The sequence below is a fragment of the Pantherophis guttatus genome, chromosome 2 (genome assembly GCF_059756535.1).
Source record: "Pantherophis guttatus breed Tessera chromosome 2, ASM5975653v1, whole genome shotgun sequence".
Classification (NCBI taxonomy): domain Eukaryota; kingdom Metazoa; phylum Chordata; class Lepidosauria; order Squamata; family Colubridae; genus Pantherophis; species Pantherophis guttatus.
The window spans coordinates 204,094,763-204,122,154 of record NC_142064.1 but is presented as its reverse complement, the minus strand read 5'-3'; the positions used below and the strand labels follow the sequence as shown (position 1 = coordinate 204,122,154).

Genomic DNA, 27,392 nt, shown 5'->3' with positions numbered 1-27,392 from the left:
AACTACCGCTCCCATCCTCCATTGCGACCATCGGCCCGACGGATGCTTTTCCTGCGACCGTAGGGCTGGTAGCGGGGAAGCGCGTGCTCCTTTTTCCAAGTTCGGTCTCGAGAAGCCCGCCGCGATGCCGAAAGCCAAGCAGAAGCAGCGTCGGAAGAAGTATAATTACAACGTCGACCGCAAAAAACTGAACCGGGCTTTCCGCAAACGGTCGGCGCCCCGGATACAGTGGTGAGTAGAGGAAAGTGGCTCTTCAGTGGGTCGTTATTTGGGGGCGAGCTCCGGTTTAGATAGGAGGGCTGGTCCCTGTCCTCGGTCATTTGAGACGTCCGAAAGGCGCCAGGTTTTCCAATGCTGCCTTTGCACCACGCCTGGCCCAGATTTAGGTTGCCTAGGATTTATTTAGCCTATTTTCTGCGTTTGAGATACACCTGGAACCAACCGTAAAGTCTGGGCTGATTTAACACGCTAGCTAGGCTTAAAATGCGGGAGGCTGGTTCGTAATTCGCCTGCCCCGCTTTAGCATCGCTCCCAAAGGCCGTCGAATCCAGCTTTCTCTACTGCACGGGTGGGCAAATGTGGCCCTTTTACAACCTGTGGACTTCAACTCCCAGAATTCCTGAGACAGCTAGGCTGTCTCAGGAATTCTGGGAGTTGAAGTCCACAGGTTGTAAAAGGGCCACATTTGCCCACCCCTACTCTACAGTAATAGCAACGCAGCTTCTGTTCTAACTAAGCGTTGAAATAATCATTTTTTAAAAATGGTGTTGGCTAGATGTGTTCAAAACCTGCCAACGTGAGATTTGTTCCAAAAACAACCCAGCGTGGGTATTTCTTTATTTGGGTTGTATTATGTTATCAGCTAAAAGGGATCTGGGTAGTTTGGAGTGGCTTAAGGCAGGAAAATAATGCATTACAAAAACTGCAACAACATAAGCCACGTGTCCTCATTCTAAAATTAAAATTCTACATCCCTATTGTCTCACTTTTCCTTCCCTTTTCCTCAGTTGCACACTTTAAGTAGCTCCTCCTTTATCCCTGAATTTTTTCCCCATTTTCTAAATAACTACTATTTACTCCTTTAAAAAAAAAAAAAAAAGTTTTTATTAAACAGTTTTCTTCATTTTATATCACAATTTAGATCTTTACAGCGCTCTGGTATCAGTATATCTCCTAAGTACATACAAATTATTTTTGTTATTTTTTGTTTCCTTTTGTGTACATATCTATTCTATACAATGCATCAATATTGCAATTATATACCTATATATATTACCGTTTATTATCACATCTTAATTTATTTCTACGTTCTTATTCTTTGCTTCTATTCTCCAGCCAATTATACCATGTGTCCCAAATCAGATTTTATTCCGTTTCACCTTTCTTTTATTTCCATTGTTAGCCCGTCCATCTCCGCACATTTTAACACTTTTTTTATCACCATTTCATCAGAGGAAGTATTATTGTTTTTCCAGTATTGTGCATAGATGATTCTAGCTGCTGTTATTATGTGTGATATGATATACTGAGTTTTGTTATGTTGTTTAACGCTTCAAAAAACTTCTTCCCTAATTTTATTGGTATGGTTTGGAATAAAAATAGAATTTTTGGTAGTATATTCACTTTAATTGTGGCTTTTCTTCCGATTAGTGATAATTTTAATTTTTTCTTATTGCCCAGGTCCTTTTTTATTTGCTGGAGTAATTTATAATTATCCTCTTTAATTGATGAGCATTTTGCTGTCAACCAAATTCCCAGATATTTGACTTTCTTAGTTATCTGTATTTCCAGTTTCCTCTCTAGTTCTTTTTTCTGGCTGTTGGTAAGATTTTTGGTTATTATTTTTGTCTTTTATTTATTTATTTTAAGCCCCACCACCTTACCAAATTCTTCTATTTTCTGTATTAATTTAGTTCCTGTTTCTAGTGGCTCCTCTAAAATAAACACTAGGTCATCTGCGAAGGCTTGTACTTTGTATTCTTTTTTTATTTGTAGACCTTTTATTTCTTGTTCTTGTCTGATATAATCTAATAATACTTATAAAGATAAAATAAATAATAGAGGTGATAAGGGGCATCCCTGTCTTACACCTTTGGCTATACTAAATTGTTCTGTTATTTGCCCATTTATTATCACTTTTGCTGTTTGACTAGAGCAGGGGGTCAGCAGCCTGCGGCTCTGGAGCCACATATGGCTGTTTCACCTCTCTGTTGCAGCTCCCTGTCAAAATATGCATCACAACCACCAATGTGCGACACCCGCTGGCATGCGATTTATTGAGCTTTTCAACTCCTGGTAGGCCAACCATGAATAAATTCAACAAAATAAAAGTTTCAGAAGAAAACAGAACGTTTAATTCAACTACATATGTTTTGTGGCCGCTCAAGAAATAGTCAGGCACGGGAAGGGTTTTGTGGCTCCTGGTGTTTTCTGTGGGAAATGGATCCAAATGGCTCTTTGAGTGTTTAAGGTTGCAGACCCCTGGACTAGAGTATATTACACTTATCATCCCCACAAATTTCTCCCCAAAATTTATAATCTTTAATTGTTGAATAATAACCTGCCAGCATAGATGGTCTTTTGCTTTTTCTTCTGCCATTAGATGGCACTGCAGGTTAACTTTTCATCTCAGCTCAATACTTTCAGAACTTTCACTTCTTTAAACAAAGTATTATTTAAGCAATCAGCATTGTAACAATCCATTAAAAAAAAATGTATATTCCATTCAGTCATTCAAAACCTTAGTGTCCAATTGTTTTTACAGTCCCCAAATAGTCTTTTCTTTTTCTTCAATAAAAAATTAATAAAAATTTAATAGGCTCTCAGTTGTGCATTCCTTGCCGCCCCAATTTTCTGGATGTGAGTGGGAGTACACACCCGCACCCACTCCTCACTCTCAGCCACTCTTATTGATTGTCCAGGTATATTAAAGAGAAACTTTCTAGACAATAAAATTAAATTGACCTCACCTTGATGTCAAAGGCTGGTTTTTTACTTTTCCTTTTGTTGCGGCTGCCCCAGCTTTTCAGTAACTTCTAGGTCGCTTTCTCTCGCTGTCCAATTTGAGGAGCTTCTTCCGGTCTTTCCAGGGAGTTTGCAATGCTCCTCTCGTTGGTCATCCCTACAGGGCGATTTAGGTCACAGAGGACCCTCGGACAGCGGAGATATCGACGACTCTTTGGGAGCCACCAAAGAGTCCATTGTACTGCCGTGACGCTGGCCACGCCTCCCAATCTTTTTATTCTCTGCTAGCATAGATTGTCAAATGCTTTTTGTGCATCTAGAAATATCAATGCTGCTTGCTTTTCAGGGTGGGCTTTGTAAAATTCAAGGACATTCATGATCATTCTAGTATTATTTCTCAACTCTCTTTTTGGCAGGAACCCATTTTGGTCCAGATGGATAAGTTGGTTTAATAGTCTTTTTGCTCTTTCTGCAATTATCGCAGTAAATATTTTATAATTGGCATTTAATAATGAGATAGGCCTATAATTTTTAAGCTGCTGGTGATCTATATCTTCTTTAGATATTAATACAATATATATACCTCTGTCCATGATTTTGGTAATTTAGCTTCTGCTAATACTTCGTTGAATAGTTCCAGTATTAATGTCTCGAATGGTTCTTGTATAGTTTTTTTTTAATTAAAAAAAAACTTTATTAAACATATAAAAGCAAAATACTACACTATGTATACACAAAACACATATATATCAATATAAACAACACTACATAAAAAGAAAAGGTGATCTCTGCAATCTCTTTGTAGCCGATATTGTGGTTAGGCCCCTGTCTATTAAATATTGTTTGATAATCTCTTCCGGTATGTCTTCTTGCCTATGCAAGTCTTTAAAGAATTTTTGAATTATATTTTTTTTATCTTCCATCCGATGCTGCAGGTTCTCTTTCTCATCTTGCAGTTACTGTATTAATTTCTTCTCTTTCTCTTTTTTTTAATTTGTGTGCCAGCCATCTCCCTGGTTTATTTGCATGTTTAAAAAAATTTTGTTTCGCTTTCATCCAAGTTAACGCTGCTGCCTGGTAACTTGAATGAAGGAATGAATTGTATTGAGAAACACAAGGTTATTGACATTGGAGGGACATGACCTGCAATTAGGTTGGCATGCTTTTTTATGGTATGGGAAAAATAAGATACATGGTTACTTCCAAAGACATTATATAAAAAATGCTTTGTTATTAGTATGGGAAAAAATTAGAGAACAACACTACTTGAAGATACCAGTCTTGCTTTCGATGATGGAAGCACTTATACATCCAAATATTATTAATATGGGAAATATTGTTAGATACAAAGTTATTTTGTCAGAAAAGGGGGAACTTAAAATTAAATGTGAATTGGAAAAGCAGAGGATTGATATGGATTGGTACACACAGCTGCAAATACAATCTAGATATGAAAAGGATGCTAAACTTTATGGTTTTTATATGGAACTGACAGAATTGGATATTGACAGGAATAGAAGAGAGAATGATAAAAAGTTGTACAGTTACTTATTGAGTGTTAAATCAGAAGAAGAACAAGTCAAAGAAACAATGATAGTATGGGCAAAAAACTTTGGTCACACGGTAGAGCTAGATAAATGGCAGCAACTATGGAATAGGAATTACAAATTAACATTGTCAAGGAAAACTTATATAAGATGTTTTACAGATGGCACTTAGCACCAGAAAGACTGGCCAAAATGTTTAAAGATAAATCAATTAAATGCTGGAAATGCCAACAGACACCGGGATCGTATTATCATATGTGGTGGACATGTGGGGAAGCAAAAAGATACTGGGCAAAAATTTGTATGTGGCTGGAGAAGGTGAACGCAACAACATATTGATTTAACACTGGAATTGTTCCTGTTGGGGATTTTACCGGGTATTTATAGTAAAGAAACCATATATTTGATTATTCATGTAATAACCGCAGCTAGAATTGTATTTGCACAAAATTGGAAAAGCAAAGAGATACCTACAGATGAAAAAGTGATTTAAGAAAATATTAGAATGTGCAGAAATGAACAGAGTAACACTTGCAATTCCAGAAAAGGAAAAATCAGATTATTATAATATATGGGAGTTATTTTATCAATAGTTAGAGAAATATGAAAGCAATGTATTATAAAAATAGATAAGTAAAGAAGAGATGTTAGGTTTATATTATTTTATTAGTATTATTATTTAATATTAATGTAAGAAATGAATATAGTGGTAAATTTGTTAAAACACAAAGAATTTTATACTCAGATGACACACTGTTTAATGTAAGATGGAATGTTTGTATTAAAAGAATTTTTAAAAAAATTAAAAAATTGTTTCGTCAATTTAACAATCTCCTGTGCACTGCTTGGAGTGTCCAAGCTTGGGTGTTTATCAGTCAGTTATGACGTCACTGAGTTGGAATTTCTTTGGCCACGCCTTCCCCCTTCCGGCTGAGCCTCTCAGTTTTTCCAACTCAGTCAGAGGAAAGACTTGTCAGAGTTGGCTCTTCAATTTAAATTAAATTTTACTCTTTCTTACTAGTTAATTTGGCTAAATTCTTCAAATATTCAAAAAAAACCACAAAAACCCGAGCCTCTTTAAATTCGGCTTGGGTGGCTGTGTGAGTGAGGTGTGAGTCAGCTGCTGAGCGCTCTGCAAAGCGGCGATTAGATCGCTCCTGTGGCGGCCATTGCTCCATGACCCAGGATTGTAGCAAAAGGCTTGGAAGGGGCTTTGTGAGCCTCAGAGAGGTCCGAGGCTTCGGATTTTGCCGCAGATTGATGCAGGAGTGCCGCGGATCACAGGGGAGAGCGCGCTGACCGCTTGGCCAATAGTCGCCATTGTGTTGGCGGCGGCCATTTTGTTTGGGCTAAAAAACGCAGCAGGCTATTATTTTGAAGCAGCTGGGCGAAAATTGACAAGGATCTGCAATTTGGGAGCCGGACTTTCTCCTGATCACGCAAGCAAACCGTGTTCATTTGATTCAGCGTTTGTGGCCCTTGGAGACTGTATAACAGGCCCTTTTGTTCCCTTAACTATTGGGGTGCCCTCCTAATTGCTGCTGCTGCCTGTTTTATTGCAAACAAAGCATGTTGCCGGGTTAGCAATTTAAAATAAGCCCTGAACTGCGCAGTGAGTAACTTTTATTTTATTGTCTTAATTGAATCTCTAAATTGTGTCCATTATGGCCAATAGCAATGATTCTGAGGAGTCTTTTACACCCCAACCTCAGCCAGAAGGCTCTAACACTAATAAGCCAAGATGGAGATCCAGTAAGCCTTCTGTTAGCACACAGGCAAAATAGTCTAAATCTTCTGTTGCTGCTGATAAGGATGCCTTGAGAAGACAAAAAGCCTTAGAAAAGCATTTTGCAAAAGCTCAACAACAGGCTGCTGCTCCCAAATCCCTGTGGGTTCAGGGGATCAGGGTGGGGCTTCTCATATTTTTCCCACTGTTATACAAACTCAGGAAATTCAAGAGGAGCAACCTAACTGGCCTCCCCCTATTATTCAGGAACAACATGGGTTTCAGGCTGTTCCCTTTCAGAAAGGGTATGTCCTGCCCACTGCTCAAGCCCCTTCTGAGACTTCTCAGGTGCCAGGTAGACAGGGCTCTGTCCCTTCAGCCACCTTTACACCCACAGCAGCAGGACTCCGCCCACCGGAGCCGGTGCACCAAACCTTGTCCTCAGAATTACGTTTGCCATTGTGCAAACCATTACTCAAGGTATTGATGAGGCACTAAACCAAAAAGGTATTTTGGCTCCTTCCCATCCAGGGCCTTCCAGAGCAGCCTGTGTCTCAGCCAGCTAGACATAGGGGTTACAGGGAGGAATCCTGTCAGGATACTCAATCCCTTTGCAGTGAGGATTCACTGGAAAGTGAAGAGGAATTAGGTGAAGTTGAGATGTCAGGGGATGAGGGCATTGTTCAGGATAAGCCAGTTTATTCTGGTTTATTCCGACCTCATCTTTTCAGAACCTTATTGCTTAAGGCTAAAATGACTGCTAATATGGGTCAAGTGGAGAAATCTGCTTCAACTTCTAAGGATTCTCAGGATCTGTGTGCCAGCCTGTTTTCTGAACAGGTCACTATTCAGGAGGTTATTCTATCTCCACAGTTTTTTGTAGATACAATTAAAAGGCAGTGGGAACATCCCATTTCTGTTCCTCCCCCTAGTGGCATGGATAAAAAGATGTATTCCGTAGAGAAGGAATTTGAGGATCTCCTCCAAATTCCTACAGTGGATTCTCCCTTGACTAATTTGGCTTCTGCTTCTATTCTTCCCTCTGATAACGCAGAAGGATTGAAATCTGAGGATAGAAAGGCGGATTTGGCCACGCGCAAGACTCATCAGGCTGCGGCTTGGGCGCTTAGATCTGCTACAGGGGCTTCCTTTATGGCCAGAACATCGCTCCTATGGTTTAAGCAGCTTCAGACCAGGGGTTCCCCAGAGGATCTTCGCCTACAGCAAGATCTTAGTAAACTGATTGCTGCAACAGAATACACAGCAGATGCTTCTATTACTGCTGCAAAGTTTGCCTCTAGGGCTCTAGCTTCTAATGTGGCATCTAGACGTTTGTTATGGCTGCGCCAATGACAGGTGGATGCCAGGTCTAAAGGACGTTTGGCAGCTGCACCCTTTAAGGGACAACAGCTCTTTGGAGATGTGTTAGATCCCATCCTGGTGGAAGGGAAAGACAAGAGGAAGGTGCTACCCCAGATGAATAGGAGATATGATAGGACATCAACTCCTTATTATCGTAGGCAGCCCTTTCGGAATACGGAGGCGGGATTCTCCACCTCCCAGTCTCAGAGACCTTACTTCCAGGCAGGAGACAGATCTCAGGACAGATCAGGGTTTTGAGACAGGTCCAGGCGCCCCTACAGGGGTTCAGGGGGACGCCCCTACCACCGTTCCAAGTGACTCTTGGGCCTACATCCCTATTGGCGGCAGGTTAAAGATGTTTGCCGACCAGTGGAGGGATTCCACCACGGACGCATGGGCTTTACAAACTGTGACTCTCGGACTAACTTTAGAATTTTGTTCTAGACCCCCTCATCATTTCATTCAGTGTCCAGTACCCAGGGAGGCCACCAAGAGGGCCATGATGGAGACCGAAATTCATCATTTGCTGGGTATCTCAGCCATAGAACCAGTACCGACTGGTCAAAGGGGTTTGGGGTTTTACTCTGTACTCTTTCTGGTATCCAAGAGTTCGGGGGGTTAAAGGGCAATTTTGAACCTGAAAGACCTCAGTATCCATATAAAGTACAAGAGGTTCAAAATGCACTCACTGCATTCGATCCTGGGAGGCCTCAGACACGCATATTTCTTGTCATCAATAGATCTCAAAGAGGCCTGCCTCGACGTACCCATAAGGTTCTCCCACAGGAGGTTTCTCAGGTTTGCCTTTGCAGGCTGTCACTGGCAAAACAGGGCCCTTCCATTTGGCCTATTGTCAGCACCATGCACCTTCACCAAATTACTAGACGTGGTGGCGGTGCGTTTGCGAGCCCATCCTGTCCGCCTACAGTGCTACCTGGACGATGTGCTGATCCAGTCATCGTCCCCCAGTCAGGCAGAGCAGGATCTACATCTCACCATCCAGACCCTGCAGGATCAAGGCTTCTCAGTAAACTGGGAGAAAAGCCATCTGACTCTGTCTTCCAGGCTGGTACATTTGGGGGCGGTAATAGACACCAAATTATCCCAGGTGTTTCTATCACCTGTACTGCAGGGACAGTATAAGACAGCTGATAAGGCAGGTTCAGACATCAGGCTCAGTGACCTTTCTTCTGCTTTCTCAATTGCTGGGGAAGATGATACCTTGCCTAGCCATAGTTCCTGGGCTCGGTTACACACCAGGGCCTTGCAGTGGTTCCTCCTCCCCAGTCAGAAGTTAGGGCGCAGCAACTCACTGGACAGGATCAGGGTTCCTCCACAGGTGCTTCGCTCCTTGGATTGGTGGCTGTTGAAGGCCTTGGAAAAAGGATGTCTGTTTCGGGATCCTCCCAGACTGATATTGACATCGGACGCCAGCCTTTTCGGCAGGGGGGCGCATCTGGGGTCCTCGGTGACTCAAGGGCATTGGTCTCAGGAGGATCTTCGCAACGATATCAACTGGCTGGAGCTGAGGGCAGCACACCTGGCGCTTCAACACTTTCAGGCCAAGCTGTTGGATTAACATGTTCTGCTGTTAACAGACAATGTCACGGCCAAGGCGCATGTCAACCGTCAGGGAGGCGCTGGTTCAAAAGACCTCATGCACGAAGCGAGGAAGCTGTGTCTCTGGCCGGAGCGACATCTTTGGTCCTTGAAAGCAGAACACATCGCCGGGACGTCCAACTCCACAGCGGATTGGTTGAGCCGAACTATGATAGACCAGGCCGAATGGCGCCTTCACCCGGACTTGTTTCATCTCATCACAGTTCGTTTCGGGGACCCGATACTGGACTTGTTTGCTACCCCGCAGAATGCTCAACTGCCACGGTTTTTCACCAGGTTTTGGACTCTGGCGGCCGAAGGGGTCAATGCCCTTCACTGCCCGTGGCCGACCGGGTTGCTGTACGCATTTCCCCTGATTCCCCTACTCCAGAGGGTGATCGGGAAGATTCTGGAGGAGCAGGCGGAGGTATTACTGGTGGCACCGTATTGGCCGAGACGCCCATGGTTCGCAGACCTCATGCCACTGTCAACAGAGCGACCCTGGATATTACCACCGCACTGGGTCTCCCTCAGTTGGCGCCCTTCAACATCCAGATCCTCAATGGCTCAAGTTAGCCGCCTGGCGATTGAGCGGGAAGCTCTCCGAAAGGAGCACTACCCCTCTGAGGTAATTTCCACCATTTTGGCTTCTAGGAAACAGTCTACAGTTCGCATTATCAAGCCACCTGGGCGGTGTTTTGTTGATGGTGCGCTAAGAAGAACTTCATGCCGACAGCTGCGACGGTTCCACAGGTCCTCACCTTTTTGCAGCATGGTCTCAAAAAGAAATTATCCACCAATATGTTGCGTCGTCACATTGCGGCCTTGACAACTGTTTTACCAGGTGAGGGACCTATTCCTCTTTCGCATCATCCCAAGGTTCGCAGTTTTTTGAAAGGTGCTGCCAACTTGTTGCCGCCTGTTGTTCACCGCTACCCAACTTGGGACCTATCACTAGTCTTGCAGGCACTCACCTCGCCTCCTTTTGAGCCCTTGCGGACTGCCACACTTAGCTTTTCACATTTAAAGTTGCCTTTTTAGTCGCTATTACTTCTGCACACAGAATTTCTGAACTAGCGGCACTTTCGGTCCGCCAGGATTTGTGCATTTTTCACCCCGACTGTGTCATTCTTCACTTGGACCCTACATTTGTACCAAAAGTTAATTCCTGGTTCCATAGGGCACAGGAACTTATTCTACAGGACTTTTGCCCTAATCCTAGGAATTGACTGAGAAGCGCTGGCATACGCTTGATGTGTGCAGGGCCTTGCGGCATTATGTCAAGCAGACGGCCCCCTTTCGACGGACGGAGGCCCTGTTTATGTCATTTCAGCCCACGTTGATGGGGAAGAAAGTTTCACCATCTACGGTTGATCGTTGGCTCAAGGCATGCATTGCCTTGGCATATGAACATCAGACTTGTCCAGTGCCATGGCACATCACGGCACACTCTACTCGCAGTGCAGCCACTTCGGCTGCTTGGGCTATGCAAGCATCCATTTTGGACATCTGCAGAGCCGCGACTTGGACTACTCCTTCACCGTTCATGAGGCACTACAAGATGGACCAATTCGCATCGGAGGAGGCGGCGTTTGGGAGGCGTGTCTTACAGAGAGTCCTGCCGGCCGAGGGGACCCTGGACCGATCTGCTTCCCTCCCATCATCAATTTAGCTTGGGTATATCCCACTCTTGGACATCCAAACAGTGCACAGGAGATTGAACGTTGGGTTTATCTTGAACGTTCCATCTATGTGCACTGCTGGAGTGTCCAAATCCCACCCTGGCTTGTGCTGGTCCGGGGTCCAGGAGTGGTCGGTTCTTCTATCAGACAGCGTCTTCTCTGGTTCCGGTTTCGTTGAAAAAACTGAGAGGCTCAGCCAGAAGGAGGAAGGCGTGGCCAAAGAAATTCCAACTCAGTGACATCATAACTGACTGATAAACACCCACACTTGGACACTCCAGCAGTGCACATAGATGGAACGTTCAAGGTAAGCCCAACATTCATTTTGTGCCATCTCGTGTCATTAAATTTATTTTATGTTTTATTAAATCTCTTTTTCCTTTTATTTTATTATTTTATATAGTGAGGAATCAGGAGATAAAGAATGAGATTGAAGAGATGAAGGGAGACATTTCTGGAGATATCCAAAAACTGGATGACAAAATGGGGATGATACAACAGGCAATATCCAAGAATGAACAGAAAACAAAAATAAAAGCAGAACAAACAGAAAAGAAACTAGAAACGTAGGAACAGAAACTTATTGCAGCAAATAGGGATCTGGAAGAGGCGATAGTCCATTTAGAAAAAGAAAAAGCTGCATTCTTCTTGAGATTTCAAAATATAATGGAAAACAAGGAAGAAGACTTACTAAAGATTATGACAGAACTATTAACGGACACCCTACAGAAAACCAAACAGGAGATCCAAGGTGACATCGATGAGATATATAGAATACACACAAATTATGCAAGATGGCATAAATTATCAATGGAGGTATACGTGCGGTTCTCCAGGAAAACAACAAGAGATTAAATTTACAAGAGGACAAGGGATGAACCAATGATTTATAAAGGAAGAGAAATTCAAACTCTAACAAGTTCCAAGAAGGGTCAGGGAGCAGAGAAGACACTATCAATTTTTAACTACGCAACTGATCAAGTACAATGTTATGTTTGGGTGGCTCATCCCAGAAGGAATGTTGATTTCGTGGTAGAACAAGAAATTCAAAATTGACACTGTGGATAAAGTGCAGGAATTCTATGAGCATTACTTTACCATGGATGAGGAACAAGAAAGTAGGCAAGAGATAGAGTGTAAGAGTCAAGAAGAACAGCAACTAGAAAGGAAAGAGGCAGATCAAGATAAAAGAAGACGGATAGAAACAGAATGATATGAACGAGAAGGTGCAAAAAGAAGAGTACAGAGAGAAACAAGAACAACTAGAAAACAGAGACCTATCGTGTTTCCCCGAAACTAGGACATGTCTGGATAATAACCCCAATTGGGCTTTTGAGCGCATGTGCTAAAATAAGCCCCCCCCCCCAAAAATAAGCCCCTCCAAAATACTTAGACACATGTGCAACTTCTGATGTTCTAACCCATTTCTGATGTTTTTCTCCTCTGTGGTGGTGGCAGTGCGTTCAGCTTCCTGAATCTAGCTTGCTGATCTCAGCTGGCGAGGGGGAGTGGTGGGGCGGCGGCGAAGCGAGATGCATGGAGCAGGACAGAGCTCTCCTTGCCATCTCTTCTTCCTTCTCTTATGGCCGGCCCCGTGCAGGCCAAGCTCAGCCGTGGGTGGGGAGCAGTGGCCGGGCTGGCTGAGCTGCATCTGTTGGGGCTGCCCTCTGCGTGGCTGCCTGGCATCTCACTTCCGGGTGCCTGGGAAGAGTAAGCGAGACCTGCAGGAGGAAGGGAAGATGGGCAAGGGTGCCGTGAAGCTCCCCTCCCCAGGAAGAGTCCGGCCCAGTCATTGTCTGGTCCAGTGACTCCCGATGCAGAGTGGCTTCCTGGGCATGCTGGGGGCGAGCCGATGTGCTTGGGTGGAGGGAACGCAGGGCGATTGGAGGGGAGAGGAGCGGGGGGGAAGGGGAGGTCTCCAGCGACTATCACCATAGAGCGGGAAGTGCACTCCCAGAGCGGCCACTGCCCTGGCTGGGGTTTGGAAGCCACAGAGGCGGAATTTGAGGGAGAGAAAGAAAGACTTTTGCTGCTTCTGCTGCTGGCTGCATGCAAGGAAAGCAGCAGAAGTTGTTCTTTCTCTCCCCCCAAACTCCGCCTCTGCGGCTTCCAAACTCTGGCTGGAAGTGGAAAAGAGGCCATTCATGCCAGCCGCCTGCTGCCAAGTCTTCTGCCAGTTGGCCTAGAACATTGCACCCTTCTCCATTTTGCGGGCAGCCAGGGCAGAGAGGCAGCAATGGGCAAAGGGAGCCGCAGCCCTGCATGGAGAGTCCGTCCACATTGACGTGGTGAGGCCTGGGAGGCACGCAAGTGCGGCTTGGCGCCTTCTGGCCGCTTGTGTTCCACACACCCCTGCAGGAGGGAAGGGGCTTGATGGCGGCGTGCAGGGGGAGCCTCTCTTTGCCAGACTCCCAGGTATGAGTGCGTAGGCTGCCCAAGGCGAAAATAATAAGACCCCCTGAAAATAAGGCCAAGCCCTTATTTCGGGGTTCAAAAAAATATAAGGTCTTATTTTGGGGGAAACACGGTATATACAAACAATAAGATGGAGGAGGAAATTAAGATGATTTCAATCAATATTAATGGTCTGAACTCACCAGAAAAAGAAAACAAACATTTATAAGATTACAAAAATAGAATATGGATATAGTCTGCTTACAAGAAGTTCATATCAAGAAGCAATATGGCAACATATTAGAATATCGCAAAATTGGGAAACTCCACATATCTTTAGCACACCAAAAGAAGAGAGGGATAGCCTTATATATTAAAGAGTGGCTAAAACCTAAACAAATTTACGCAGATGAGGAAGAGAGAATAAGAATAGTAAAAAACCAAAAACGAATACCGCTTGCTACAATTTGTGCACCAAACAATAACCAGAAGGAATTCTACCGTAAATTACATAATATAATAACAGAGACAGAATATGAAAACGTGTCTAGCAGGTGACTTTAACGCAGTAGTAGATATCAAGAAAGACTACAAAAGAAAAAAAAACAAGAAAAAAAGAATTTTACCAAATACATTTTTTAAGATGACACAAGAATTAAATCTACAAGATATATGGAGAGAACTAAATTTAAAGAAAAACCAATATACCTTTTACTCAAGCCCACATAACTCATGGTCAAGAATAGATATGGTATGGATGAACCTAGACATGAGAAGAAACATAGAGGAAGTAGACATAAAAAAAACCACAGAATGAAAATGGCTCAATTCAAAAGTTATGGCGAGCACTTCATTATCATTGCTGTAACAACTCCTTTTCATGTGTGAAAAAGGTAAAATATTCACGGTGATGGGTAAATTTTAAAAAAGTAATGAAGTGAACACACATTATGCTAAAGACTGCCTCTTAATGATATTTGGAATATCTTTAGATATGTTGAAATACATAGATATTTTTTAGGCACTAGCCTTGTACAGGATCAATCCTATCATGAGACAAGAGATAGCTGCCATACACAACCAATTTTGTATGTCATGAAATACCAGCAGATTGTCATTTAAAGTGTTCTTTTACCTTTACAATTGTGGAAAGAGACGGGCACATATATATTTGAGGTTTTCAGCATCAAATCAACTTTCCGCTGTTCTGTGCACTTGAATTGGGGAAGAGGGCTGCCATTTGTTGCTTTGTTTTGGGTTCAAAATCTTTCTTGATTATTATTGAAAAGGAAGGAATCTCTTCTAGATTGCATAACATTGATGCATTATTATGATTATTATTTAACATTGAAGCAGGGTGCTTTATTTCTCTCCCCCCCTCCCCTTCATTTCTCTTCAGTGCTCAAATCCGACATGCTTGGGATAGCACCAAATCAGCTTCTAAGAATTTGGCAGAAATGGGCCTGGCTGTTGATCCAAACAAGGCAATTCCCATTCCAAAGGTTAGTGCTGTATGAATTCCAAGAACAGTTAATCACTTCAAAGTTGAAGGAAAACACTAAATCAATGTTTATCATTTAGGAGCTTGTATTACTTATTTGGATGTTGTTCCAGGAAGACAATAATTGGAAAATGAAAATAGTATAACTGATTAGAAAAGTACATTGTGAAAATGTTTGTAATTTTTTCCAGTAAATCTCAGATGGTATTTGGTTAAATACAAAGTATGCATGAGAAATAACATTGTAACTAAACTGTCATTAACCCAGTTTTTGGTTTAGAGATAAATTCTTTTGTCCGACTATCTTACTTTTTAGAAATTGAATTTGAAATAGTTGAAGAGCTATTTCTAATTCTTGGCATTTCATTTAGGCAAGTGACAATCACCATCTTGTATTCACTTAATTCCCCCTGGTGCTGACATCCATAGCTATGCTGAGCAATAAATGGTAGAGTGCTACTATAGAGTTATAAAATAGCTGTCACCATTTGTATTGTATAATAATTTGAAACTGTGTGATGTAACACTGCATCCAAGTTTACCATTATAAAATGATAATGATGTGGTAAAAAGAAAATACAAAATAATTCCTAGCAGCCTTTTTGTATAATGTGAATTGCCATGTCTTTTAAATTACAGGATACAAAAATGGAACTTGATGGACAAGAGGCAGGGACAACTGTTAGGAAGCCATATGTAATAAATGGTGGGTATTACTTCATATTGGCATAGTTTGATAGACATGTCATTCTTCATAAGAAAATTCTTCATTAGAAGTCTTGCTATTCCAATTAAGTGCAGTTTTCTTTTCTTCATTATTTATTACCAAATGTAGCAGATATTCAATTTTTTTGTGGTTTTAAATACAAACTATTTTACAATCGGTTGGATAATCATTAAAAATTAGGGTGAGAGAACAAATACATTGTGTCTGCTGATATGAAAATAATGCATCTTTTCCAAACAAGCCTGGACATGTCTCCTATTGGAGGGAAAGGATATGATTTCCATGATGTAATGGTTGGGTAGAGCTATTCTATTTCCACAAAAGGAGGTTTCACAGTGTGCACACATTTCTTAATACCTTCTTGCTTTCTTTTCTTTATGCCCAGAATTAGAATATGAAGCCAGCTTCCCAGAGGAAAAATCTGAGACCCTCTCCAGAGATCTTATTGACTACGTCAAACACATGATTCAGAATCATGGTGAAAATTATAAGGTAAGAGATAATTTTGTTGTTATTTCCAACTGAAGTTATTTTGTTTAGATAAACTGCAATACATCATTAGAAAATGATATGAAAATCAGATTAGAGAATCCCAATTACAATATTTGAAGTGAGGAGGACTGGCTGTTACTACTACATCATGCCAATCCGTTTGCCTCCTGCACTGGCTTCCACTTATTCCAAGGCCAATTTTAATAGAATTTTAACCTGTAAATCAGGTGAAATCCAGCAGGTTCTGACATGTTCCAGAGAACCGGTAGCGGAAATTTTGACCAGTTCAGAAAACTGGCAAATACCACCTCTGACTGGCCCCGGAGTGGGGTGGGAATGGAGATTTTGCAATATCCTTCCCTTGGAGTGGGGCAGGAATGGAGATTTTGTAGTATCCTTCCCCTGCCATGCCCAACAAACCACACCATGCCTACCAAGCCACGCCCAAAGAACCAGTAGTAAAAAAAATTGGATTTCACCACTGCTATAAATGCCTTTGAAACAGCTTGGCTGGGTGAGATCTCCTGTCACAGGGAAGTAAGTATTTAAAACAGAAGATCTTCGCAGTACTAACATTTTCTCCAGAGAGACTCTTATAGATTGCATGGTTGGAACTTTATTTTCCCCACACATTTTTAAAAATTGTATTCAGATCTTGGCATGGGTTTTAATATGACTTTCATGATGGTTAAGTCTTGTATTCATTTATAGAATTATTGAAACGTTATGCATTATATAGGCAGTTTTAGGAAAGGATTTGTTTCTTCTAGTTTCCCATATTGCTTTGTACAGTGTTTCTTGCTTGACAACATATATGATTGTTTTGAAATGGACATTTGAACTGAAGTTAAGCAATTAGGGCCCTTCAGATGATTTATACTGGAGTGCTTACACTCCTTTGCTGCAGGCAGAATTCATAATATCTGTAGAGCAACTGGTTAAATTGCATCTAGCATCTGAATCTACCTTTTATTTTATTGGAGTTCTGTGGTTGTATTTGCTTTATATATAGGCTGTCCTTGAGACTTGGATGTTTAATGTACTGCTTACTTTCTGGGTGTGGTTTCTAAAACTTATGTGTTAATATAAAACCACTTCTCTGTTAATTTATGCTTGTAATTTACTGCCTAGGCTATGGCTCGTGATGAGAAGAACTATTACCAGGATACACCAAAACAAATAAAGAGGAAGATCAATGTGTATAAACGCTTCTATCCCGAGGAGTACCAAATATTCATTGCATCTTTACGGCCAGAAAAAATGGAGCAATAATTATGAGGAGGAAAAGATGCTGAAACATTATTTCATCTGCATGGATTTAAGTGACTGAGATTGAAAAACTGATACTTGAATTACATAAAATATTGCCTTCTAAAGAGAAATAAGAAAATACAGGTGGAACTTTGATTCTCCAAAATTCTGCAGAAATTTTAAGTCAGCTTTCAGGTTCATTTATTTCACTGAAGGTTCTTCAAGGCAAAATAGCTCTTAGTGACAAAAATATTTTTGCCTTGAAGAGACCTTGGTTGACATATGACTTCTCTAAATCTAGTGTCAATAATAGAGCATATTGAAAAAATATTTTAGTTACAAGAGCAGAGGTTAATTGTACACCGACTTGTCCACTTCTTGTGCATTTTGGAAAGACAGCACAATAGTAGTAGCCTCAAATAGTAGTTTCCTTTCTCAGAAATAAGATGTGGACATCAAGATTAAAACCTCAAAACTAGTGCATTTGGGCCAGAAAGAGCTATCTCTACTCTCCAATAAGAGACTATCCCAGAGAGATGCTAACTCACTCAATGAGCATTAGTCCATATTTATGAGAGGGAAGAAGCCACCACTCTGCTGATGGCAATGTTGGAATGAGGGTTCCTAATGTGAGGTACATTATGGATTGTCTTGTCAAGCCATCTTTCCTTAGCTATTTTAAAAGTAGAAGCCGCATTGGTTCTTTTTCTCTGAAGACTGAAACTGCAGTTGTACATTGTCATGCAGCTACTACAGGAATTTGCAATTGATGAAGTCTGAATTCTGTAGAGGAACTGGTGTAGCTCTACAAGTGTTGAAGCACCTGGAAAACACGGGACTAAAAAGCTGTCTAATCCCACGTAGAGTCTGATGAAAATGACCATTAGCAATAATTGTCCTGATTTGTATGCAGGATTCCTCAAGTGGTGAAGAGCAGAGTCACATCTTGCATCACAAGATTTATTGATAAAAAGTACAAAGCATTTGTTAGCAATTGCCTGTGGCATATACGGCTAAGATGTATTATCCAGGTTTCCTATATTCTCAACAGGATAAGGGGGGAGGGGTTGGTTAAAACATAAATTGTGCAAAAGCAGCTTAGTCCAAACAAAAATCCTGATCTGCCAAGAGAAGAGGGAGCAATGGAGAGCAATGTTATATGCATCATTTTCCTATTTAAGAAACAGCATCATTCCTACTTCTAACATCATAAGAGCTGTAGAGAGAAATTGCCTAAAGATGGGATTGGCTTCCTGCACATGTAGAATTATGCTTTAATACAGAGATGAGACAAATGATTGCTTTTTTTCTTCATTAGAAATTTAGGAGAATGGTATTGGTAGCTCCTATGATGTGACTTACCTGTATGTTGTAACAGCCATTACTAGCTCACAATAGCTTTTGCATAGATAACATTTTGTTTCTATAATGGAGCAGAAATAAAAACTTTTAACAACCTCTGATAGGTTGGGAACAAATAGGGATATTCAAATACATGCTGAAGAACTTTGCCTTATCAGGGACACCTGCAGGTGTTGGCCTGCATCTCAAACTTCCCAGCCAACCCGGGAATTTGACAGTTGAGCTCACTTAGTTTGGAGGATGTCCGTTTCGTGCATCTCTTTGTGGTCTAATCCAGACTTTCCAATTCTCTTGACCAATATCAAATATCTAGTCTTTTAGAGGTTACCTCAGAATCAAGTAATAAATAAGAAGATAGCAGTCTTAGTGACTGAAGTAGCTTTGGCATCAGTTCAAGGCACAACTGTTCCAACATGCATAGCTAGAAATAAAAGATATTCCATTAAGGATTCCACAAATCTAGATAAGCCATCAGTTTCAGTACTTACCACTTTCCGTTAACTGCAATCAGGATGAATTTTGCCCTTTATGGGCCAAGACTAACCCCCAGCTTTTGAAATAACGAAGTCATTTCATAGGCAAAGAGCTTATGAAATGACTTTCTTAGCTTCCTCTATATAAAGTCATTGCATTACTTCTTCCTGCTTATTGTAAAGTCAACTATAGTAGATCCAGTAAAGAAGAATGCAAAGTGCAAATATTGGTATTACAGTTCTTTAGATTTGTGAAAAGAGCAGCAGTTGTTTTCAATAGTCTCTGAGATTGATGGATGTCCCCCTCAAGCAATGCACTTTGCCTTTTCTTCCCCCTTATCCAGAGCAGTAGGAGTTATCTTCAAGGCTATATTGGCAGGTGGCATTCCTCCTCCAAAAGCATTTGAGTGAATGCCGAGGTGGACTTTCCTGACCATGCAGAAAAAGTTATTGCTGAGAGGCGCAATCACAGGGAGTCCATCTTGTTTGAATGGGCAAGGATTTTGACCAGCAGGTGCTTCAAGTGAAGAACACTGTTTGCAGTGGCCAGACCAGCAGAAGTTGCACTTGTGGGCAAAAGAAAGAATTTCCTCTGACTATCCAGGTTGTGTAAGGCCAACTCCTCTTGCAATTCTGCCACACTCAGGGCATCATTCTTGTCCTAAAATAGATATACAAACAATCATTTTAAAAAACCTTAGGCCTTTTCTTATAAGAGCTATGCCACAATTTTGTATTTTTCTTCATTTGGGTGATGATTAAGCTGAATATATGCTAGTGTTTCTTTTTTCACTTCTTGAAATTAGTAAGAAATCGTTATTGGTGATTACTGTTACATTTTGGTTGCGTTCTTGCAAACCTTAGAGATTTTTGAAGTACAGAAAAGTAATCTAGGAATCCAGTCAAAGGAATCTTGGAGTCACGTGCAGTTCTATAATTGTAAGTTGCTCTTCCATCTATATCAGGGGTATCAAATTGGCGGTTCATGGGCCGGATGCGTCATGCACAGATCATGCCCATCCCAGCTCCACGAAGGGGAAAAAACAGTGAAACGTCACGTGACTTCAATATGATGCAGCGAGTTTGACACCCATGATCTATAACAAGCTAAAATTTAAGAATGTCACATGTGAAAGATAGCAAGGGACTCACCTGTTTGTTAGCTAAGACTATCAAAGGCAGCTGAGGGTCCTCAGCTAGCAGGCAGTGGAGCTCCTGCCGAGCAATGTGAAGGCGTGGGCCATCTGCAGAGTCTACAACGAACACCAAAATGTGGGCTTTGCTCAGATACTGGTTCCAATAGAAGCGTAGATTTTGGCTCCCACCAACTAGTATAACAAAGAGCAAAAGTACAAGTTGACTGAATAGCATTCTTTCTCATTCTGATGTCCTCCAGTGTTTAATTGCAGTGCCCACATCTGACAAACAAATCATGAGAAAATATTACTTTACATCATATCATGAGCATCTTTCCCAAGCCTGAAATGCAGGTGTGGATTTAAATGAGGGAGAATTTTCTCTATCTATATATATAAAAGCAAAAACCACTCATGCTATAATCATGAAATCTCCAGAACCGTAAAGCCTACAAACTTGAAATTTGTCACATATGTTCCTCTTGACTTCTAGGTGCACACTAAGAAAGGATTTTTTGAAATGACCATCAGAGCATTAGTATTTCCTATATTATTATTAACGCTCTGATGCTAAGGAGTTCTACTTCCCCTCCCCACCTGAAATCTGTTCCATGCTCTGATGCTAAGGAGTTCTACTCCCCCTCCCCACTTCAAAAGAAATCTGTTCCAAATGCAAAACACAAGCAGAGGAGTTTCAGTTTTACTTTCACAGCAGCAAGCAGGGGATAAGATAGGGGAGGCTTCTGTGAGGCAAGGCTGATGGAGAGGAATGGGATAAGATAGGAGACATTTCTGTGGGGCAAGGCTGAGGGAGAGAAGGGGAGAGTAGAGGCCAATCGTAACTATTCATTAATATTCAAGCTGCAAGTGTCAATTTATCATGCCCCATCACATAGTTTCATAGCGAAGCATGGGTATCCAGCTAGTTATGTATAAATACCTATCATAGCCTCCCATGCATTGTTCAGGCCAAAAAAATACAAAAATGGACAAGTCATAGGAGATTCCCAGCACAGAAAACATAAATTCAATTCAGAAGGGGGGTTTCAAGATAGTTTTCCCTTAGTTCGATATGATATTAGATAGAAAACCTATGTTAACATAGGTCAGTTTTTTAAAAAGTTGGCTATTTGTTTGGATATTATTAACCTCAGGCTTTTTGAGACTTAGTTTATGGTGTAAACAAACTGACTTACATAGTTACAAGTTAAATATGGTTTCTGTGAACAAAGCCAGTGATTGCTATCATAGAGGGGAAGTGTTCTGACGTAGGCTTCCTGATATAGTAAAAGCACACAATGAGGCCCAAAAACCCTCTTTTTATTTCAATGGCTGTGAATTCTGCTCATTCAGAGCCTGTTCATCCTCAACCTGTTCATTCACAGATGAGTCCCAAATAGTTGTAAAGAGTCCGACAGAAGTCTGTCACAGTTCTTCTGGATAAGTCTGATAAACACCCACCTTTGCCTTCCTTGACACACTGCCAAGACCTAATTAGCAATTAACTTTGCAAGGCCACACGGAACACAGAGTCAACCTGGAGTTGAAACCGGCCAGCAAGAACAGGTCCCCTGTTCCTCTGCCTCACTGATGTCCGACTCTGGAGGCTCTGGAGTCTGCACATAACTCCCAGATGGTCCTGGCCCCATCTCTGCCTCCGATGCAGAGCCTTGTCCAAGCCTTCCCCAGATTCCAGGATTGGCCCATGTTCCTTCCCAGCGTCCTCGCTGTTCAACTCTGCTGCCAGCTCCGCAGGCCGCTGGCGGACCACAACAGTAAGAAGTTCCAGATCCATCTTTCCTGCACAAGTGCCAGATTACTATCCCTTACCTTGCCACACATGCAGTATGTTGCAGATTGTGCCCTATTTCCAAACAGGGTTTACCTTCTAGAAGATCCATCTGGAGCCCACTGGCCTGCAGCTGCACTGAGTTAAAGCCTTGAGTAGGTGCTATGTGCTTCTTGGCTTCTGGACTACATACATGGTGAAGAATGGTGCTTTTTCCAGCCCCGTCCAAACCGAGAATCAAAACTTGGTATTCACAGTAATGTGGCTGCTAGGAGAAAAAGAGTTCAGGTTAGTCCAGGCAGTAATTGATTAAAATAATGGAAAACCACCTAACTCTGGCTTATCCCTGAAAAGATGGTTGTGCTAAAATATTCAAATGAGACAAGCAAGCAGGAAAAAATAAATTTAAGTTGTGGGTAGTATTTAGAATAGTCCTGCTTGTCAAGAGCATAGTTGATCTATAAATTTAGCAAATTAATCACTCATTCTTGACAGCTTTAGGGAAAAATAATGACAACCTAGTCGAATGTGGAGGCTGATGGATTATTAATTTAGGATACCAATCCTGAAAGAAAGGATCATATATCACACATACTGTATGAGTAATACCTAAAAATAATTGCTCCTATTGAGGGCCTTGTACAGGTACCCTGTTTTCCCCAAAATAAGACATCCCCTGATAATAAGCCCAATTGGGCTTTTGCGCGCATGGCAATAAGGCCAAGCGCTTATTTCAGAGTTCAAAAAAATATAAGACAGGGTCTTATTTTGGGGGAAACACAGTAATTGGGGGCCTTGTACAGGTTATCATTCTGATATCTAGGTTGCATGGGTGTGTTTGTTTTTATTATTTTCTGGATTTTGTAAGCTGCCCAGAATCTGAATGGGTTGTTATATTTTAAAAAAATTGAATTAAACCACTGATACAGGAGATGTGTTGGCTATTGGTTTCTCCCCAAGTGCAATTCAAGGATTGGTCATCAACCATAAAGTCCTAAAGGGCTCAGTGCCTTTTATGAATGGAGAGATGAGACTGGATCTCTCCATTCATTCATTCTGCCTGCCTAATCCAAAGGTCCCCTTCCATCAAAAAATAGGATAGCAGAGAACATACAGAGACATTCTCAGTCATGTCTACCCTTCTATGGACTATGACTCCTTCTTCACCAGAAGTGTAGGAAGTTGTCTTCTGTCTCACAGAATCCAGAGATCGGAGGCTTTTGGTGACTTAATGATTAAGTGGAGATAGCATAAAAGATTAAAATGTGAGATTAAAGTGTTTGATTAACTGTATTTTCTGTACTCTAAAACTCAATGGAGTAAAGCAGTTTATAAATCTTACAGATAATAAATGGATAACTTTGTTAAACAAAACACGGAAACAGCCAACACAACCTTTCCTACATAGAATGCTTTTCCTGGTGGAAGAATTCATTAAAAATTTCCTAAAATTATTACAAACTTATGGGTCCTCTACCTAACCCTGTAAGGGTAAGTATTACTGGTAGCACCTTGAATTATGCCAGTGAAAACAAACAGGAAGTCAAGACTGGATTATGAGTAAAACAAAACTCAAGTAAAACATGAGTAAAATAAAAATCAACAAGCAATTTACCTTCCATGTTTTTTATAAGTGAAATGCATTTCAAGAGCAGTTCTATGTATACCAAACTAGAAATGAGTGAGACATGGATCACTGTAGTCAGCTCTAGCCATTAGAATGAATTGGAATTTATTCAGGAAATAAGTTTGTATCAACATATGCTGCCTGGATAAAAGCTCAGGAACTTAATTTAGTCAGGGAAAAGGCATAGCTCTCACTAGCACTGCCTCCTAAGGAATCTTTTATGACAGAGAAACAGTGGCGTTGTGAGGATTTTAATTATCTACACATAAACAGAATGAAGAAGTCAGCTAAGGAAGTCTGCCTCTTTTCATCTTTACCCAAGGCCCTTGTTTTTGGCTCTCTAAATCTGCTCACTTTGCAAAAACTTTGTTACAAAAAGTTATTTTTCTTCTTGTATTGTTTTTATAAGCTGACACCACCAAAATGGTTTGAGGTTGGCGACTATACAAATTGAATAAATAAAAAACGTAAGCAGAACCCCAATGGAACAGATCAAAAGCTTGTTTTGTCCAGGAGTTGGATCCCATAGAGGCCCAGCATGTGTCTGTGAGAAACCCACAAAAGAGGACAATATAGAGTAGTACCATCCTCCTGTTCATCCATCCCTCCATCCACCAGGAAACAATATTGAGAGTGGTTACATGAGTTAATTGATCTTTAGCCTTCATTTATTTGAATCTAATCCTTGTTTTAAGTCCCTCCAACCCAGTGGCGATTCTTACATTTTTCTGGTAACCTAGTCCAGAACTCACATGAGTGTTGCGGTGGCCTAGAGGCGGAGCTCTTGCCTCACGATCAGGAGGCTGTGAGGTCGGTCCTTGGTAGAGGCAGATATTTCTCTCTCTGGGCAGAATATGTCTGCTGAACAAAACTCTGCATTGGTGACAGGAAGGGCATCCAGCCAGTAAACACTCAGCTCCATTCAGTTGCCTGGACTTCACACCACAAGGGTTTATGTGGTCGTTAAAAGAAGAACATGATGATGATGATAGACCAGAACCCACATAATGAATTGTGTGTATGTCTAATTTTCTCAACACTCAACATTTAAGGGTGATCCTGGAATGCAGCATTAGAAGTGCAAAATCAGCAGCTGCCCAAAAGGGAGATTATTCCGCAAGAGCTTAACATCTAAGCAATTAATCACAATTCTTTTGCCTTTCCTTCTATGTATTTCTATGGTGCCACATGGAATTTAAGACTGAAGCTTGCAATTGGGCTCAAAGTAACTTCTTTGAAGTCTTATTTCTCTTATATGCACGCCCATGTAGTTCTACCATAAGCCTTCTCAGAAACTTAGTGAAAAAGTTTTTCTAAAAGAAGTACTGTAGATAAAGAATAATTTTGGATCCAACCTTTCCTACTTCTTTGTCATTTTACAAGATTCCCCCAAAAGTGGTGCAGGGCTTTCTTTTCTAGAAGTCACTTTAATTCCTCTCAGCACGTTTATTTCTTATGGTGTTTATAATTCTATTACCTTTTATGATGTTTTCCACTTCTTCAACTGGGACAACTTATCTGTTATTTCCTGATCCTTATTATTGGCCTCCTTTCAATAAATACTATACTGGCAGCTTTCTAGCCGGATAAGATATCTTAAGAACAAATTATGCAACTTTCTCAGATTAGCAGCTGAATTTCTAGGGCTAGGCCATCATTAGTGAATCAGTAATTTGTCCACTACTTCTAGAAATTGATCCGCTGGTGTCTTACGCCCCAATCCACTCTCTCACTCCGATTTGGTGCCTTTAATCAAAAATACAGGGAGAAGTCCCTACAGTTTTCTCAGAAACATTTCACTGACTGTGTCTAAGAAGGAATGTATCAAACTCAAAAGACACACAATCTTGTTTCTAAAGCAAGAGCAGAACACATGGTATCTCAGTTTCTAGTCTGATGCCTTTTACCCCTAGACTAGCACTCTGACTTCTCAAGGTCTTCTTTGGTCCCATAAACAGATATGGAACTGTATGCCCAAACCACCAAGTTCTAAACTAATGTGAACATAATAGCAATCTTGTTTCCTGAAAACCGGCTAAGTCAGTGTTTCTCAACCTTGGAAGCTTGAAGATGGGTGGACTTCAACTCCCAGAATCCCCCAGCCAGCGCTGCTGGCTGGGGGATTCTGGGAGTTGAAGTCCACCCATCTTCAAGCTACCAAGGTTGAGAAACACGGGGCTAAGTGCTTTCCTAAATTCGCAGCGTTCTCTCCCACCCCATCTCCAAGACTGAGCCGGATGCAGCGACCAGTTCTCTCGGAAAAAAAGTAACATTTGTTCCAGGCTGCGGAAGAGCCGGCCTCGAGGGAGAGAGGCTTCCCTTACCTCCGCTTCCTTTCGCGCGTTGCAAGCTCGTAGCTCCGCTTCCAGCTGCCGCTCCCAGCGACTTCTCCAGCCGACGCAGCTGTCATCGGCGTCTCGGAAGTAGCCTTTCCATGCAATGAAAAGGAGAGAACCGAGGGCTGCTACCGCTGCGCCCAGCGCCAGGCTCAGGTGTCGGAAAGCGGCAACAGCAGCAGCCATGGGCTTCCAGCGATCTCCTCTCGGCCAGAAGCTCCTCCGCTTTGCTGCTCGGTTTAGCCGGTCCTCTCCTTTATTCGGCCACGCGTCCTCCTCCTCCAGCGCAACTGAGCTCAGCGGCTCGCCTCCTGGGAAGTCTCCGACAGGAGATTCACTTGACCGACCGCTCCCGTTCAGTCTAAGGCAGCAGCGGGAGAATTTCCCGGCCGGTAGCAAACAGCAATAGCAACAGCAGCAAGCAGTGGGCCGAGTATCGTGACGTCACTCGCCCAGTTAAAGGGGATGGGCTCCCTCTGCGCAATTTCCACCAAGAGCTCCATGGTTCTTGGGAGCTGGCTTTCAAGGTGATGTGCTTCACCTGTTGGGTGATCCCTTCAAAGGAAGGTATTTGTGCTGCTTTGAATGACGGGGACAACACTAGCGAAGGCTGAAACAAAAACTGTCCTGCGTATACATATTTTAATGTTACAATCAGGAACTATGTTTTCCCAATTGTCAGTGTGTGTACACTTTCTGCTTATATCCCTAGCTTTATCCCTAAATACTGGACCATTTTTCTCTGTGGCTGGGATTGCAAAAGATTGCAGGGAGGAATGTTTCTCCACTCTGCTAAGAAATGTCACTGATGAAGGTGGGGGGCATTTGCATGTAAAAGAATGCATTCCTCCCTGATCCAATACTTTATTATCTACTTGATTCAATCTCAGCCTCAGATAGCAAACTTTATTGCTTCCCCTGCCTCCTAATTCTACATGTTGGGTACGCTTAAAGTCTATCAAACATTTGAATTCAGGATTGCGGTCCTGAACACACTCATTTGTAGCTTCAATTTATTGCCAAGTAAATATGAAGTGAATTTGCCTACTCCCAATATTAGGAATGTTGGCTTAGAAATGCGGTTAATTCAGTGGGTGTAACATGAAATGTTTAAGTCTAAAGTGACCAGATGCAAAGGAAGTGTACGGTATTTTTATTACACACAAGTAACTTGAATACCTCTAAACAATAAAAGAAACAGGTCTATTTGAACCAGTACTCTGGCTCAGCCCAGTACCGCACTAGCATTCAGTGTTAATTTTCACCAATTGCATTTAAGCATGATAAAAACTGCCTTACCTAATACCTTTATGCTGCACAGTTCCCATGTTGCTACAGACACAATACAAAGGCTAAGCAGAAGCACACACATGCAGATTGAATTAATTAAATTCACAAGAGAAAATAGATTTTTCTATCCATGA

General features: G+C 41.7%; 2 protein-coding genes and 1 long non-coding RNA gene across 7 annotated transcripts; 2 read left to right on the top strand and 1 right to left on the bottom strand.

Moving 5' to 3' along the window:
* The first annotated feature begins 38 nt into the window (after window positions 1-38).
* NOP16 (NOP16 nucleolar protein) lies at window positions 39-18,540 on the top strand. Its single transcript, XM_060688484.2, has 5 exons — window positions 39-231; window positions 14,674-14,776; window positions 15,415-15,481; window positions 15,888-15,994; window positions 17,126-18,540. Exons 1-5 carry the CDS (start codon window positions 125-127, stop codon window positions 17,264-17,266), a joined length of 525 nt encoding a protein of 174 aa, XP_060544467.1. The 5' UTR covers window positions 39-124; the 3' UTR covers window positions 17,267-18,540.
* On the top strand, window positions 11,141-13,691 carry LOC148115494 (uncharacterized). Its single transcript, XR_015732595.1, has 2 exons — window positions 11,141-11,187; window positions 11,284-13,691. It is a non-coding gene; the product is annotated as an uncharacterized LOC148115494 (long non-coding RNA).
* ARL10 (ARF like GTPase 10) lies at window positions 18,192-26,423 on the bottom strand. 5 transcript variants are annotated; one of them, XM_087887544.1, is made up of 5 exons: window positions 25,957-26,155; window positions 24,385-24,493; window positions 22,102-22,273; window positions 20,233-20,408; window positions 18,192-19,741 (listed from the first exon to the last, which is right to left on the bottom strand). In XM_087887544.1, exons 1-5 carry the CDS (start codon window positions 26,040-26,042, stop codon window positions 19,547-19,549), a joined length of 738 nt encoding a protein of 245 aa, XP_087743670.1. In that variant the 5' UTR covers window positions 26,043-26,155; the 3' UTR covers window positions 18,192-19,546. The 5 variants fall into 5 exon arrangements, with proteins under 5 accessions (XP_087743670.1, XP_087743671.1, XP_087743672.1 ...); XM_087887545.1 differs by having other exon boundaries at window positions 22,102-22,270; XM_087887546.1 differs by having other exon boundaries at window positions 24,385-24,490.
* Between the last annotated feature and the right edge of the window lie 969 nt (window positions 26,424-27,392).